Below are 17,823 nucleotides of genomic sequence, written 5' to 3' on the forward strand. Positions count from 1 at the left end.
ACTGCGATTTTTTCCCAATTTGTTTACCTTAAGCAGGCCTTGTTACTACACCAAGCTCTATTGGCATTTGCTTGCATCTTACGTTAGCTAAAAACAAACGTTGGGATAGCATATAATGTTGTAATATGCAGCTTGAGCAGCCCTATGTGAAAGAAAATTGCTCCATTAAAATTTGTAATATTCAAATGAAAATGGGTTTTGTAGGGGGTTTTTGGGGGAAAGAAAAAAAAGAATGAAATTGGTCATTTTAAAAGATAAATTATTTACATAAATTAATCTGGGAATGGGAATTAGGAAACCGGAACGAGTATATTGGATAAACTAAGGAGTCCTTAAAAGTGAGAAAAGGAAGAAATGTTACATATTACCAAATTCGTTCCCTCGTTACCTTGTAATCGGACAAGGAACGGAAATGCTGCTCATGCCGCAAAGCCGCAGACACTTCAATATTTCCGAAAAATACAGTAAGTGCAGCTCAAATTGATATTCGGTTTCCTCCCTCTATCGTTGACTTAAAACCAAGAGCCAAGGCAGCTCCTCCCTCATAATCAGGACGATTTTTCAAAAGATGAGATCAGCAGAATATTGAAGGGGTGAGCCGTAAACAGGGCTAACAGCAGGAAGCTGCTAACGCAGATTCAGAGACTTGGTTGTCTAAATATTACTGGAGCAATGAGTACTACGCTGACTGCGGCACTTGAAGCTATCCTAAATTTACCCTCACCCCCACATTCACTTGGAGGTGAAACGGAAAGCAGCCAACGATGCATATAGGCTCGAAACCATTGGGGCGTGGAAAGGCGGCCAATCCAACGAGCATGCGTCTATCTGGAAATTCCTTGAAAAACATCCGGTAGCCCTGATCCCGACCGATCATATGGTTTCCAGATTCGTCTTTGAAAAGACATACACTGTCGTCATCACCGAAAGAGAAGAATGGTCGACAAGTAGCCATGAGTCTTTTCAAATTATTGATGTAATAATCTTTACCGACAGGTCAGTCATGGAGGATGGATCGGGTGCAGGGATGTTCTCGGAGAATCCGATTATAGAACTGACCCAACCCCTCGGAAAAATGACGAATTCCAGGCGGAGATATATGCCATTTCATTGGCAGCAGAAGAATGTCTGGAGGAGTCGCACCATTCGATTCTGTTCCGACAGTCGGGCGGCATTATCAGCACTAAATGGCAACGACATATCAAGCTAGTTGCTGTGGAGTTGTCATCAGGTGCTGCTGAAACTTGGCGGACTGAATGAAACATTCCTGATGTGGGTGCCGGGGCACTCTAACATCGCTGGTAATGACGAGGCTGACAGACTGGCTTGCCGAGGGTCTGGATCCACAATGGTGGGGCCAGAATCAGCTCTTGGAATCCGACCATCTACTGTCAAGTATACTCTGAAGGGTGAAATTGCAAGGATTCATGCAACCGAGTGGAGAAATTTGGAATCTTGCCGACAAGCGAAAATCCATGTGAAAGAGCCTGGGGCCACTAGAGCGGCATTTTTGTTGCCCCTTAAGAAGTGGGACATGAAAACCCTAGTAGGGCTTTTAACGGAACACTGCTCCTTAAACTACCATATGGAAAAGATTGGGGTAGGGGTTTCGGCTATGTACAGCCAATCTGAGGAGGAGACAGCCCTGCACTTTTTATGCAGCTGCCCGGCATCCTCAGATCTCAGACGATGACAGCTTGGCAAGGGCTAAAGCCTACGAGCACCGTAGGTGGGAAGCCATTGAATAGGCAACTTAAAGGGATAATACAATGGGCCTAACAATGGCCTGAGTGCTCGGAGCTGCGGCTCCCCCCAGTAAACTAAACTAACTAAAGCAGGACTTTATATAACCTTAAAAATAATATTCACATTCTTTCATTCAAAAAAATAAGTGACTAATTTACCTAATATTTAGCAGTTAAAATTCTTGTTTAAACCCTTTTATTGAGGTTTTTTGAGTTTGTTGCATCAAAACGCTGCAAGATAGCGCTAATTAAGCTCTTCGGGGCAGTCACTTATACTTACTATCACATTTCTGATAATTACCGACATTTCCTTCACCTCACCATTTTCTTATCACCTGTTTTGATCCCAATGGAACAATAACTCAATTATCATCGAATAATCATACAAACTATTGACTAGTGGGCCGTTGTTGGAAGAGCAACAGCGGCTAATGCAAAAGGAGAAACAAATGGCCACATCTATAACTGCAGGCCAAAAGTCAACTAACTGCATAATACAAACAATAAAAATAAGTTAGAAATCCAGAAACAGTATAAGACGCTATAACACTACAATACAGAAATTGGCTTGAATTTGCGCTTATGAAATCCCAACCAAATGCTAATAATAGTCAACAACATATTTACGAAAAATTAGGTTTGGAACCGCATCATTGACTTTATTTGCCTAATAAGCATTATCACGACTGAATTAGCTCTACCAAAAAATCAATTAGGTTCATTAAATCAATTTGAACTAAACTACGTATCAAAGTCACATTTTTATTGATTAGCAATTCAATCAAGCCTCTAAATAGTTAACCGTCAACAGGTCCGACGTATGCTTCTTTATTTTGTTCTCTTGGGTTGGTAACTTAATAACTGCGGATATACATATGTTTTCGGTTGTTTCTGATATGTGAACCTGGTTAAGATGTCAAAACTATATTCGAAAGCTATGTGGGGTTATTATTTGCTGTAATTGTTGAAAATAAGTCTGAATCCTATAGAATTGTGTGTTGAGCTCGGTGCGTTTGCTTTGACTGAATTCATGCAAAAAAAAAAATAATTAACAAACAAATTCCAATTTCTTCCGTCCAATTTGCAGTCAATGAGGTTCTTATAAATCTCTGAATACGTATTTCGGCAACTACTTGTTACTTCTGCCAGTGGAATAAGCCCAGAAATGTCATCAATCTAAATATATACTATTTTAATCTAATTACTTAATCAGTACGCCTTAACTATATCTGAATTTGCATATCCCCTCTATAGTATCAGTAGATTCAGATATGAGTACGCGCCACCCATATCTGTATTCAAACTGCGGTCCTGAGGCTGAGGAGGAAGAAACTCTCGATCAACTTTGTTGCATTTGGCCCCTTTAAGCACCGTTAGCCTCTCCATTTTATGGTCATGTTTCACAATATGCCGTGCGACTACAGAATTGATGTGTGTTTTTCTGCCCCGTTTTTAAGGTTTTGTGTAAACACAAAACCTTATTAAAATCGGTTAACTGTCTGTCTGTCTGTCCGTCTGTCTTTTTTTTTTTTGTTGAGGAGGTGGAAATCTTCAAAAAGACACTGGTCTGGACACACCAGCGTGTGGGATTTTTACCCACTAAAACCACCCCCGACTCCCTTCCTGCCCGGCGGAACCACCATAAGGTATTACATCACGGGGCGGAGTCAGCTCACTCTAGCTTTGTCACCTTTCTTCTATACGCGGCGCACGTGACCGCGTTTTTCTCCTCTCTTCTGCTTTTCGCGGTTTATTTTGGATAGATGCGATCATGGAGTTTACCGCATCCCAATTCTCTTGATGTGCTAGCATTTTCGGCACCAGATTTTCTGGTACCAGCACCTCCCCTAGAGTCTCCTCTAGATTCCTCCTTTCTTCCAAAAATCTCGGACAGTGGAAGAATACATGCTCTGGGTCCTCTGGGACTCCATTGCAATTTGGACAATCGGGTGAGGTCTCCAATTTAAACCTGTGAAGGTATTGGAGATATCCTCCGTGCCCCGTGAGAAACTGGGTGAGATTATAATTAATCCCACCGTGTCGTCTCTCCAACCACTCCTTGATGGCAGGAATGAGCCTGTGCGTCCACCGGCCCTTTCCCGAGCGTTCCCACCGCTCTTGCCATCTATTTATGGATCTCTCCCTTTCAGTCTTCCTCGTCTGCGATGAGGAAGAGGTTGGCTTTGCATTGTATATGTTCGCCATCTCATCTGCCAAGATGTCAATCGGCATCATTCCAGAGATGACGAATGCTGCATCATCTGAGACAGTCCTGAAGGCAGAGCATACCCTCAGGGCTGTCCTCCTGTAGACTGAACTCAGTTTGGTAGCGTTCCCTGACATCCACAACGCCTCCCTCCAAACTGGGGTTGCATAGAGCATGATCGAGGTCACCACCCTGGCTATAAGCAACCTAGAGGTATGCCGTGGCCCTCCAATGTTCGGCATCATCCTTGCCAGGGCCATGCTTGCAGTGGATGATTTGTCGCAAACATACCGCACATGTTGCTTATAGCTAAGCTTCCTGTCTATCACCACTCCCAAGTATTTGATGGTCGGCTTGGAAGTGACGATATGATTCCCGATTCTAATACAGGCGTAATCTCTCTTCCGGCGCTTAGTGATGAGGACCGCTTCCGTTTTTTCCTCCGCAAGTGTCAGACCAGAGCTCTTTAGCCAACTTTTAACAGCACCGATTGCCTCACTTGACTATAACTCAGCATCTTCGAGATGCTTTGCAACAACAACCAGCGCTATGTCGTCAGCGTAACCCACCACTGTAGCTTCCTCCGGAAGGGGAAGATTAATTACATCGTTGTACATGATGTTCCACAGTAGTGGGCCCAATACGGAGCCCTGCGGGACACCCGCGGAAACAACGTACTCCTGGGGTCCGTCATCGGTGTCATACCAGAGCCTCCTTTCAGTTAAATAACTATCGACGATAACAGCGAGATAGGTGGGAATACCAACCTTCGCTAAAGATTTCCGTATTATAATAGATTCCAATTGGCCGAATTGAATGCATTTTTCACATCCAGGGTTACTACCACGCAATATTTGCTGGTACGACCCTTTCCGTGAATTGCATCTTCGGCCAAGCCAGTAACCAATTTGATGGCATCAATGGTTGATCTGGCTTTACGGAACCCATACTGCCGATCCGAAAGGCCGCCTTGGCTCTCAACAACCGGCAGTAATCTATTGTAGATTACCCGCTCTAGCATTTTCCCCACCGTGTCCAGGAGACATATGGGTCGATATGACGATGGTTCACCTGGAGGTTTACCTGGTTTAGGCAGAAGTACCAACTTCTGCCGCTTCCATACCACTGGAAATATCCCCTCGGACACGCACGCTTCGAACAACTCAGCGAACATGTCCGGTCTGGATTTCACCGCAAGCTTAAGGGCCTTATTCGGTACTCCGTCCAGGCCAGGCGCTTTGTTGTCTCCTATTCTACCGCAGATATCCAACAGCTCGTCTCTGGTGACTGGCAGAATTGCCGCCACATTCAGAAGTGGTTGGAATGTGTCGGTGCTCTCCTCTTGCTGGGGGAATAACCCCTGGATGATTTTTAGCAAGAGGGTGGGGCACGTGATCTGCGGAGATGAACGGCCTCTGAATCGTCCCATCACGATTCTGTAGGCATTCCCCCACGGGTTTATGTTCGCTTGTGAGCAGAGCTCCTTAAAGCACTCCCTCTTGCTTCGCTGGATGGCGAGCTTGAGGTTTTTGCGGGCTGCCTTATAGGCGCGCTCGTTTTGTCCCTGTTCGACTCTACCTACCGCCCTCTGAGCCACTCTTCTGGCTCGGTGGCAGGCTGATCGAAGGCCGGTTAGTTCATCATTCCACCAGTAGTTTGGTCTTCTACTGGGGAATGAACACCTTCTAGGCATGGACGCGTCACACGCTTTGGCAATGCATTGAGCCAGATGGACGGCTCTTTCCGTAGAGGTGCCTGCTTTATCAGGCTGATCTAACCACATCTCTATGAAGGTCTCCTCATCCAAAGATTTTGCAAACCAGCCTGAAATCTTTCTCGGTTTCGGGCATGATAGCTCTTTGGCCTGTGGCTCGACACATGTCTCAAAGAAGATTGTCTGGTGATCGCTGTGGGTGTAGCGTTCACTGACGCACCAGGACATACCACGCGCCAGCGAAGGGCTGACAAAGGTCAGGTCTACAACCGAGCCTGACCCCCCTTTCTGGAAGGTGTTTACAGCACCTTCGTTGGCCAAAACTATGTCCATCTGCGCAAAAGCTTCTAATAAACTGCGCCCCCTAGCATTTGATTCCCTACTACCCCACTCAAGGGCCCAAGCATTGAAATCATCAGCAATCACCTTTGGACTACGTGCCCTCGCGTCGAGAACAAGATTATCAAGCATTTGCTCGAATTCAGACAGTGTCAAACTTGGCGGGGCGTAGTAGCTGTATACATATACACCACTTATTTTCGCTCACACGAAGCCACTGCCTGCTTGACTTGCAGTACATTGTATGGCCTGTCGACCGCAAGCCCATATCGCCGCTCCACCAGTCGAATCTTTGACCCATCTGCCACCGTGACGGTGTCTATACGGTTCGCTTATGATGGCGATTTCCATCTCAGATTCGAACGTGGCCTGCTCAAGTAAATCCTGAGCGACCCTGCAATGATTGAGGTTTATTTGGATAAACCTCATTTTCTCATTGCAGTGAGCGCCTTCCTAAATTCCGGACATTTACTACTTCCGGCAATATGCCGGTTATCCTGTCCCTCTTTTACTTCGCACAATAGGCATTTGGGGTCCCTATTGCACTCTCTGGCAATATGACCTTTCTCCCCACACCTTCTGCATCGATCGGATCGATCAATGCTGCTGGTGCATGCCTTCGCGAAGTGCCCAAACATAAGGCATTTAAAGCACCTCTTCAGTGAAATTTGTTCCCTTAAACGGCAGACAACCCATCCAATCCGAACCCTTCCGGCAGCCAACAACATCTGTGCTGCCTCCGCTGGTACTCGTATTGTGGCCGTTTGAGTACCACCATAGGCTTTTCGCAAGCCCACAACTGACTCCTCGGTGAGTTCTTTCAACTTGAATTGCTCCTTCAGGGCAGTACAAATTTCTTCTTTCGATATTACTTCATCGAGATCCTTACATTGTATGATATATAGATCTCATGTTTTTGGGCACGCACTGCGGCATTCTCCCCAAGTGAGTTTTTCACTTGAGTGCGAAAGTCATCAGTTTTGCCCACGCTGGACCTTTTCAGCTCGAACATGAGATCCCCTTTCTGAGTTCTTCGGATTCGGTTTACATTTCCGCTCAGATCTTTCAGGTCGGGATCCGCTTTGACCTTTTTGAGTATCTCCGCGTAGGACAGATTGCCCTTACTGGAGATAACAATTACATCTGGACGAGTTCGCACTTTTGCTTTTCGTTCCGCTTTTTTGTTGGTAACTTTAGTCCATCCATCGTTTTCGCTGGTCTTGGGCTTCGCAACGCTGGTCGAGTTTCCTAGATTCGCTGTACGGTTTCCTCCTTCTGGCCTGTCGGTGTTGGTTTTCAGGATGTCCTGTCCGCCTTTTTTTCTCTTAGGCGCCCGCTGATTATTTACAGGATCCCCCTCTTTTTCACGTACTCGCTTATTTCGCTGGAATTCGATGGTAGTACGGTTAGGCGTCACTTGGGTCGCTTGTGATACTGTTGGCACAGCGGGGTTCGGCGTGTCCTTATTATTCTTTTCCTCCTGTGATCTATTGTAGAGCACTCTAATAGCCCTCACCATGTTCTTTATGGCTTGGTGCACGTTGTGCTTGTCCTTGATAAACTCGGACAGCTCAACTATTTTGGCCCCAAGCTGGGTGAAGGGTAATTCCTCCAGATCGGGACTGTGTTCCCTATAAGTCCCGGCAGGGTTACCCCTTTTACACGGTCCTTCACTTTTGGCGTTTGTTGACCTTGCCTGTACTTTGTCCTTCATCGTCTTTGGCATTGGTGGAGATCTCAAAGTTGATGAGCTTCTTTTGAAGGGGTCTCTTACTTGTTCCTGGAGCACCTCCTGCTGTCGAGCATCTTGCACATATGCGGTGGGTGTTGTCACGGTTTTTATCGTCCAAGGATCTGCCTTCAGTTCATCTTTGTTTGGTCTTGTTATTGGTATTCTCGGTAAGGTCGTACTTCGCTTGAATACTTCCTTCTCCAGATCCAAATCACTTGTAACATTATATGCCAAGGTGGCCAAGTTGTCCACCACCGAGGCACTGCGGTCGAGGGATATCGACGACCGGGAGCCCACTTGCCCACTCCCAAAAGCCGCCGGTACTGGGGTTCCGAGCCCCTGCACCGTAAGTTTCCTCCTTCTCTCGTCTTCCATGGTGGTTTTATGTTCTGGGTATCCTTCCCATAGCCATTTTGGTCCGCGCACCAGAGATGAGCAAACACTAGCCCATGCACAGTCAGAAAAGAAAAGTGCATGAACACATATTTACACATCAATAGGTATGCCCCAATCCGCCAGCTGGGGTCGCGCCTGATGGGAGATCTGGCCACTCCTCACAGGTCTGTCTGTCTGTCTGTCTGTCTGTCCGTCACACGCATTTTTCTCGGAGATGGTTATAGCGATTGACATCAAGTTTGGTAGAAAGGTGGAAACTGTGAACGCTCACGCATACAGTGAAATACATCCTTCTAGGTCGAATTTAAGGGGGGGTCCCCATACATGCAAAAGGGGGGTGTAAAATTTTTTTTCATCAAATATAGTCATGTGGGGTATCAAATTAAAGGTCTCGATTAGTACTTTTCAAAGCCGATCTTAGTTTTGACATTCGTTGGAAGGGTGGGAAGCGAGGGAGGTTTAAAGTGATCACTTCTTTAAGGGGGCCATTCTCAGAAACTACCAAACCGAAAAATCTGAAAAAAATCAGGAGGCTGCCACTATATGGTGCCTGGGCTCCGAAATACCTTCCATTCCGATATCTGTTTAAATAAAGTTAATAATAGTATATTACTACAACTTTTTGTAATTGGTTAGAAACCCCCCTTAAGTTCATCCTAGAACCATGAAATTTTGCATATAGGCATATATAGGCTATAATATAGAGCATGATCTTACCAAGTTTGGTGGAAATCGCACTATTACTAACAAAGTTATATTACCTCAAATGTGTTGCTTCTTTGAAAATTGAAGACTATGAATGTCAATATCACCCGAAAGTGGATACTCTCACATAATATATGGATATATTACGTGCTACGTACTAAGAAATACACAAAACCTTTCGTATCTGAAGCGTCCAGCTTCCGGTTTCCCGACTTGTTTTATCTCAGATTTGTTTAAATGTTCCTTGACCCGAGTGCTGACTAGCCGTTTGGATTGCCCTGCGTAGGTACATGGGCAATCTTCACAAGACATCCTGTATAATGATACCACTTTTTTCCCCTGGTTCCTCGGGTCTTTCTCATTGCTTAATTGCGCTTTGAGCTTTGAGTGAATCCTGCTTGATCCTAAGGCTTCGATGCCTTTTTTGGCCAAGATTCGTCGCAAGGCTGGGAACGTTGCAATTCACTGATAAGTGGAACTCCAAATGGAGTCGTATTAATAAACCAATTTTGAAACTTGAAAATTGAAGCTTAAGGTTAAGTATCCTAAGAAGTGGCCAGTTCTTGGATGGGGAATACAAAGATCATTTTTTGGCTTTTTTATGCAAGTTATAAAGTACGAAGCGAGTGGACACAAATAAAACTGGAACTTCATGGATAGAAACCCCAAAACAATAAAGTATCCTGGCAACTGTGAAATGGGAGATGAGGTAATGGTATTAAACCCTAAGGAATCTCATTCTTCCACAAAGTAACAACAACATAGAAAATCAAGTCGAAAATGAAATAGCTCTTTAGCAAATGTATAAAACGTGGTTATTGTTCCAATGCTTGTAGTTCTTCTAAATAAAAATGAAACTAGGTAGCTTTCTCCTATATATTGTATATATATTGTATTTTAATAGTTAGTAAATACGTATTTCGAGAGCTACTTACTCTCTTCCTCAGTACTTAAGCAGTATTTAAGGTAGCATTCCATGACTTACGAGTAGTCGCTGCTCGTGGGAACCGGGAAGTTCAGTTCGAGTCAAAAGTGCTACACCATATTCGGCTGTTTGATCTGAGAGTGATACTCTTTTGGCTCGAAAATCGGCCCATTATTGTTATGCTCGCCATAGACGATCAAGTTGACCTGTCAGTTATACAAAAACATTCCTCAGTTAACCGGCGGCCGAAACTTGTATAGAATGCGTCTGGTCTGTCAGTTTGGACCGTTGGAGTCGATTGGAAAATGATTCGGCCATCGGCGATACATGTATGGGTTAATGCGTCTGGCCAACGGTTGCCACACAGTCCATCTAGGCAGTAAGCGCATCTTCATCGATAAAAAACATTTTTCATAAATGCTCAAATACAAAAATATTTCAAAATTTGGGTCTCAACGTCTTTCAAATCCAGAGCGGCCGGTTGTACTGGGGACTGTTCAAGCGTAACTAACAGGTCTAGCTGATTGTTTACGGTAACAATGTCGATATCTCTGGTGAAATCTTTAACATTGATCGTAGAGGGTAGGTTTTATTTTCGACATTCCATTGGACGTCTAGACTGATAAACCTGCACCCTGCCTAAAGTGCCTAATGCTACTGTGGATGGCAAGATGCTTCCTACGATAAATTTTGTAACGTCTTTTCGCACCAGAAAGATAACCTTCGTTCAATTCCAATGTCTATGTCCAATGTCTGTGTCAATGTCGGTTATTAACCAGGAAGGTTGGTTCTTCCCATAGTGGGCGAGAAGAGTTATTTTCATCACAGATTACTTACAGTAGGTGTCTCATCGCCGTTCTTCAAATTGATCTTAGTGTTCAAACCACATTTCGCCACATTTACATTATCCCAAACATAATTTTTTCCAAATCATACCCTCCTCAAGGTTGTATACAAAAGATATCTGTATCATATGAATAGTGCATAGAGGCTTCCGACTGTAAAGCCTCTGCTCTATTCTTTGTCAAACCTGCCTGGCATTATTAGGAAGGATGATATCTCTGATGAAAATACTGGTACTTTTAACTTTTGTATGTTGCTTTCACTTACTCTAAAAATAATAAAATCTTCCTTCTTTCTCTAATCGATCAAGAAGTCCCTCCCTAAAGTATAAGCTTTTTCGTAAAATCAAGTCTTAGTAAAAATGGTTTACATCGGTTTATACGCACAACGTGTGGGTCTTGATTAGCACTTTTCGAAGCAGCCTTAGGTTAAACTTTGATATCCACTCTAAAGTAGTTGAGTGGGGGGCTAAAAAATCAAGATCACAAACTCGGAAAATAGTCAACGGCTGCATTCTTAAATGTCTCGGAAAAACTTCGAATTTCTTGAAATAGTAAACTCCTAAGTATTCTGTTTTACAGGCTCCAAAAACCACATTTCGGTACATTTACAATTATTCCAAAGACGCCCCGGAACAATTTGTACGTGTCTCAGATCCTCTTTCGAATCCATGAAGCGCTGAAAAGACTTGATGGCGGTTCAAAAGCTAAAAGAAAAAAAATGGAAAGATAGAGCCAAGAGGGGAACTACCTCCTTCCCGGGCCTGATTGAGCCCGAATGGCGTTGTTACTGCCGTCTTGGAAATGTCCTCTTTCGCAACCGGGGTCTAATGGAATGAGGTTACTAGATCCAAATTCGTAAAGATTTTTATTGCCGAGTCGACAATTATGCCTTTGGTATGTTCAAGTTGGTAGCGATCCAGTGGTGCAATTACTTTGAGATGTCGAAAATCGCCAGGCCTCAGCCTCCTTTCTTTAGTGCCAAGTAATCGGCAATTATCGACAGATTTGTGAGGGCTGGATGTTTCCTTCCTAGGTCGTCAAATTTGCTGGTTCCGCAGATAGTAGATATTAATAGTTCATTACAAGGACGAAAATGATTAGGTGAGGCCAACAAATGGTGTTTCTCTTAAATTGTCCAACATATTATATTATATAATAGTGTCGCTATACTACTGGTCCCGATACGTGTGCTACGCGGAGTTTCCTGTTAAAAACGCGTCTATATACATTTTGATCTATCACGGCATTAAGCTTATAAATTCTTGGACTCAGGTCCTGGTCTTGCGGTAACATATATGGGAGAGTACTTATTTGTCGAAAAGAAAATGCAACTTTGTTCCACCATAAAACATGTCCAGGTGAGTGTTTAGAATGCCATTGATTGGCGTCTGTTCCATAAGAGACTTCGGCTGTTTCCCGACTAAGTTTTGAACGAACATACTACTGTGTCTAAAAAATAAGACCAATTTAAATTAATTAATTTTTTTCCCCTTCAAAGTAATCGCCTCCAGACCCTACACATTTAACATATGCCAGCGGTTTTTCCTGTCTTCGATGCAAGCCACATAGTCGGTTCCAGGTATTTCTTTCAGAGGGTGTGTCGATTAACGGCTTTTTAAGTATGGGGAATAGCCAGAAGTCGCACGGAGCTAAATCAGGTGAATATGTTGACCAATGTTCAACGCCTTATACACTGTTTTATGCAGATGATGTTTTCCTAGCGTCTAGTAGTAAAAATGATTTCGAGCAACTTGTCCAAAAATGGAATGATCGCCTCATGTAACACGGTCTCAGATTGAATCTGAATAAAACTGAGTTTTTGATGATCGATCCCCATCAAACAGGCACAATCACTGTCAGTGGCAGTGATCTGCCCAGAACTGAGCGATTTAAATATCTTGGGTCAGAGAACTGCGTTATGAAATTGCTTCATGTATTAACCCAACCTAGAAGTGACGTTCTACAACTGATGTTCTTTGTGATTGACGTATCAACGAACGCCTCATATCTAAAATCTACCTTAATGTCACCCGTCCTGTCAATCTCTATGGTTCCTAGTGTTGGCCAACTATAAAAGGTAATGAACGGCGTCTTGCGGTTATGGAGATGAAGATGTTGCGTTGGAGTAGTGGCGTGATACGTTTTGATCACATCAGAAATGAGGATATCCATGATCGATATGGGGTTGCACCGTGGAAAAACTGCGGGAGAGACGTCTTCGCTGGTATGGTCACGCAATTCGTGCTAACGAGGATTCACTTGGCAAGATTGGTCTAAACATTGAAGTCGATGATAAACGACCAAAAGGCAAGCCTGAACAACGATGGCTTGATACGCTGGATGGGGATTTAAAAGCCTCTAGATTGCACCCAGATCAGGCATTCAATAGAGCTAAATGGCGAAACCGATCACGACGAGCCGACCCCGCTTGTGAACGGGACAAAGGCTGAAGAAAAAGAAGAAGGTTTCCGCAAATCCGGATTGTTGCTCTGCCGCTTCTGTCTGATACAAAAACACCACTGTGGAAGTCTTGGTAATATTCGCATATAATGGCAACGTCAATTTCATTTTCCAGCACACTTTGAAAGAGCAGCTCCTAAGCTGCCTGGCAAGGGTTTAAATTCAGCTGTTGGAACTTCATTTACGAAAAGCTGAAATCGCCTTTTTAAACGCCGGACACTTTAACTGCCTGTAATATGATCGACGTTACCCTCTTGTGTTTCTCTGCATAGCAGGCATTTAGGATTCGAATAATGTCTGTCTGTCTGTCACACGCACTTTTCTCAAAAACGGCTATAGCGATTGACACGAAATTTTGTGAGAAGGTGGGAATTTTGAAAGCCCAAATATGCAGTAAGTGATATCCTTCTACGTTAGGATTAAGGGGGGCGGGGGGTCCCCATACTTGCAAAAGGGGGGTGCACATTTTTTTTTCACTGAATATAGTCATGTTGGGTATCAGATGAAAGGTCTCGATTAGTACTTTTCGAAGCCAGTCTTAATTTTGAGATTTGTTAGAAAGGCAGCGAGTGGGAGGGGTGGATGATGAGGAGTGATGATTTTACCCCCTTTTGCATGTATGAGAACCCCCCTTAAAATCATTGCATGTATGGATGTTCTCAAGTCGAACCTTACCACAAAATTTCGGGTCAATTGGTATAACCGTTTCCTAGAAAAATAGGTGTGATATACAGGCAAACAATGAACCGACTTTAATAAGGCTTTGTTTTACACTCTTTACGCTATTTCTGGTTTGAATTTGTATTTTTTTTTTAATTCAGTAGTTGCTGTTGCATTTCTTCTAAATTGACGTGGTCTGACCTTGTGTGCTATTTTAAGCTTGAAATGCAGAATTCATAGTAAAATCCGTTCTCAGTTTATTTCTGAACAAAAAGGCATTTACTCAATAACCTACCCAATATATCGTCAATCACATTTCAGGCAAATGTAAGAAATTTATTTTTCTATTCTCAATAAATAATAATAATTTGTCACTTCTCATTTCTTATTTACGATAATCATTTGCAGATGAAGGCTGTTGATAGTAATTTTACACAAACCGGAGCGTCGGCGGCTCTTATTAATGACAATCCGAAAACTGTACGAATATTTGGAAGTACTTCTCTACAATGTGATAAAAATGAAGATGCTGTATCGGATGCATCGTCATTTATTGTAAATCGTTCAGATGACAGAGAGACAACCAGCAATCTTGAAGATCTCGCGAAAAACATTAAATGGACCGATGCCGTACCACAGGTAAATAAAGTGATAATCTTATTAAATCTGTGCGATTTTTTTCCTTTGGTTTGATTATATACTTTTCGTTTAAAAATAGATTTTTCTTCACCAGAAATAGAGGTTGGCCGTATTTGGATTATGATTTACATTCGCTTATTCAGGCTTAGGAAAACATTTTTATTTGATGGATGGCTTGATAAGCGATCATGTGGTATGCGCAGCCTTTCGTATTTAAATAGATATTTCACAGTTTACTGTCATGTGCCAACATCCAATGAAACAGAACAATTAAATATGTCAACTCTAGATACTCCCATATGTGGTATGTGGCGGTATAGAGTATTTCGTCCATTTTCTAGGAAATCATAAAGCTAGATTAGATAGTCTAAAACTAAATTTACATTGCAAAAGTACATGATATCTAGTAGCAGCCCTTTTGGATTGCTTATTCAAATATACATTATATTGCTTTAGATATCTAAATGAGACAAAGCTGCCTCCTTTACGCACTAGCGTCGCCAATTTTAAACAGCTCCATTCGCGACCCTGGAAAGATTAGCCTTGCCTAAAGTTTTATGCGTGCCATTATGAAAGACCAACTTATTAGTCGGTCTTGCTTGCTTGGCATACCAGCGTACCAGAAATGAAAGTGTTACCATTTCTTGATAGACCACTATCACTTTCATCTCATGCCAAGTATTCCAATGAAAATCATAGACTCTAGCAAAGAAAACACGGGTATAAACCGAAATATTTCACGTCTTAGAATTGAAGGGATGCAAAGGTGATGATCCTTATTTGTTATTTAGGTTTGGATGCTATTTGGTCTCTGGTTTTTGGTAAAAAAATTTGTCGAGCTATGCTAGATCTCCAGTATCAGATATCTTCCAGAACGTAGTCAAGGTTATCTTAAATGAGTTGCGTGTAGAACACTGATATAATTGGGGGACGGTACTCCCTAAAGACTTGCCTGGAATCGCTACACATCTCTTCTTGAAATATGTGCATATAAGACCGAAAACACGGCACCATCTGGATTCCTTGAATTAAAAATATGGCTCAGATTCTTCAAAGTTTGATTGACGAAGTGGTAAGGGATTTCTATACCACCAGAGGGTTATACCTCTTACCAGAATATTAATATCTTCTATTGACGAGGTGGTAATGAATTGTGACTTCTATACCGCATATGTCATGTCATACAATTTAGGTCAAGCCAGAATGTCAATATCGTCTGCATAGCTTGTGTGTGTGTTTGGTGGGGAAAAGCTACAGCTTCTGAGCACTCAGGCCGTGTTGGCCTCTTGTACTCGCTACCCAACTGGAGACTATCGGCACCAAAGATCTGATGCCTGATGCGTCCATATGCGGGGCATTCACATAGGAGATGCTCCGTGGATTCCGCTCCCTCATTATAGGAGGGAAATGTATCACCTTGAGTAATTCCTATTCTGAACATATGTGAATTATGGCCTGTCAGAATTCCCACAATACTCCTGCAAGTCCTCCTGCTTTTCGACAGGATAAACTTTGCGGTACGCATTTTCGGTTCTGGCAGGCAAAGTTTGGTGTGTCGAGCAGCATTTAAGCTCTGCCACCTGTCATTGTGGGAAGCTTCTTCCCAAATTTTGAAAACAGACTTAGCCAATGCTACTGATACTCCAATTGCTGGTTCCGGTCCTCTTTCGCTAAAACGTCCGAGATTTCATTTCCCTCTACGCCACAGTGACCAGGCACTCAGAGTAGTTACACCGTATTGAAACTAGAGATAGAGTCCAAACGGTTTCTGCATTCCTGAACGATTTTCGAGGTGATCAAAGGATTACTAAAGGCCCTCAATGCAGCTTGGCTATCACTGCAGATTGCGATACGCCTCCCCTTCAACTGCTCGACAATCAACCAGTTTGCCGCCTTAAGATCGTATAAACTTCGGCTTGAAAAACCGTTGAAATTGCCCCAAAGGAAAAGACCACTTCTCGCTTTTATTCGAGAGGTAAACTCCGGCTCCAGAACCCTCTTCTCTTTTTGAGCCATCGATGTAGAAGACTTCCGCATATCCCGCCACGCATTCCTCTGGGACTTCCCAGTTCTCTCTACGCATCAAGGTAACTTCATATCTTCTACCAAACAGATGTATCCTCTAATGCTCTGTGCCCCCCCCCCCATCCGTTGTTTCCCATAGATCTAATCGAATTAGTCTATGGGCTGCTCTCATTGCAGTGCTTTGAATAAATATATACAGGTGCTGAAAATTGAGAAGTGTATTCAGAGTTGCGCCGGATGTCGTGCTCATGGCACCAGTGATATCCAGACACACAGTTCTTTGCAGTGCGGCTAGTTTACGGTGAAAACCTTTTTGTTTCACCTTAACCCACCACACTACGGATGCATATACGAATATTGGCCTAATGATGGATACGTATATTCCCATTACCACATGAGGCTTGAGTGCCCATGGCGAGACAAAGGTCCCTTTGCACAGCCCATAAGCTGTGAGAGCTCGTTTCATCTTTACCTCTACATGTTTGTTCCAAAGAATTTTTTTATCTAGAGTCCCCAGATATTTCACTTCTTCGGAGAGTTGAAGAGTAGTATCCCTCATCGGAGGGAGGCAAAGTCCATCCAGTCCATTGTGGTTTTATTTGGATTAACTGAAAGACCATGTCTGAGGCACTAACTGTCCATCAAATTAACGGCACGTTGTGCACAGCCACGCCATCAGCATACGCTTCAGTGTGTATTGGCAAATTTTGCAGTTCGCATAGTAGTGAGTCGATCAACATACTCCACAGAAGTGGCAAAAGCACACCTTCTTGGGGGCAGCTCTTCGTTGCTTCTGCAGTCAGATAGCGATCGACACCCACCTCAGCGCACAGCAATCAATCTGCATAACATGGGTCCACTTAATTAAAGCATCATCAACACCATGCTCTCTGGCAGCATCACAAAGTTTTTGATGCCCCTTCAATGTCCACGAACACCCCCATCGCATACTCATTATTCATCATTCTTTGTGACCAAAGAATGAAGAGCAGACTCACAGGACTTTCCACGCTGGTAAGCATGTTGGTTTTCACTAAGTGGGTGCGACCCAAGTGCGTTTCCACGAATGTGACGCTCCACCAGTCTCTCGAAACCTGTCAGCAATTATGAAGTCAAGCTGATCTGTCTGAAGTTCTTTGGATAAGAATAGTCATCTTTCCCAGGTTTCAATATGAAGACTACTTTAACCTTTTGCCGAGAGGAAGGCATGTAGCCCAGAGACATCCTCGAAAAATATTTCTTAGAGGTCGCTCTAAGTGCTCCTCCAGTTTTTGCAGTTCCCGGCTCCACAAAGGAATCGTTTTACCGCTTTGGCCTCGGTAAATAGGACAAGCCTCTTCATAGCACTCTAAAAGTATGGAGCTCAAAGTTTTCAATTCATCTTCCAGCGCCAAAGGAGTCCTTAATCGCCTAGGGAACTGTACTTCATTGA

The 17,823-nt window shown here is 43.3% G+C and overlaps 1 protein-coding gene across 4 annotated transcripts in view; it reads left to right on the forward strand.

The window, feature by feature from the left end:
- The window catches only part of LOC119655506 (facilitated trehalose transporter Tret1-like), a 40,129-nt gene that overhangs the window by 17,864 nt on the left and 4,442 nt on the right, over window positions 1-17,823 (forward strand). For 3 of the 4 annotated variants that reach the window (XM_038061411.1, XM_038061409.1, XM_038061410.1), the window contains exon 2: window positions 14,136-14,366. In XM_038061411.1, the coding sequence (XP_037917339.1) occupies window positions 14,136-14,366 (231 nt within the window). Of the gene's footprint in view, window positions 1-14,033; window positions 14,055-14,135; window positions 14,367-17,823 lie in introns of those variants that run through there. The other variant, XM_038061412.1, reaches the window with a different exon arrangement.

The sequence above is a fragment of the Hermetia illucens genome, chromosome 4 (genome assembly GCF_905115235.1).
Source record: "Hermetia illucens chromosome 4, iHerIll2.2.curated.20191125, whole genome shotgun sequence".
NCBI classification, from domain to species: domain Eukaryota; kingdom Metazoa; phylum Arthropoda; class Insecta; order Diptera; family Stratiomyidae; genus Hermetia; species Hermetia illucens.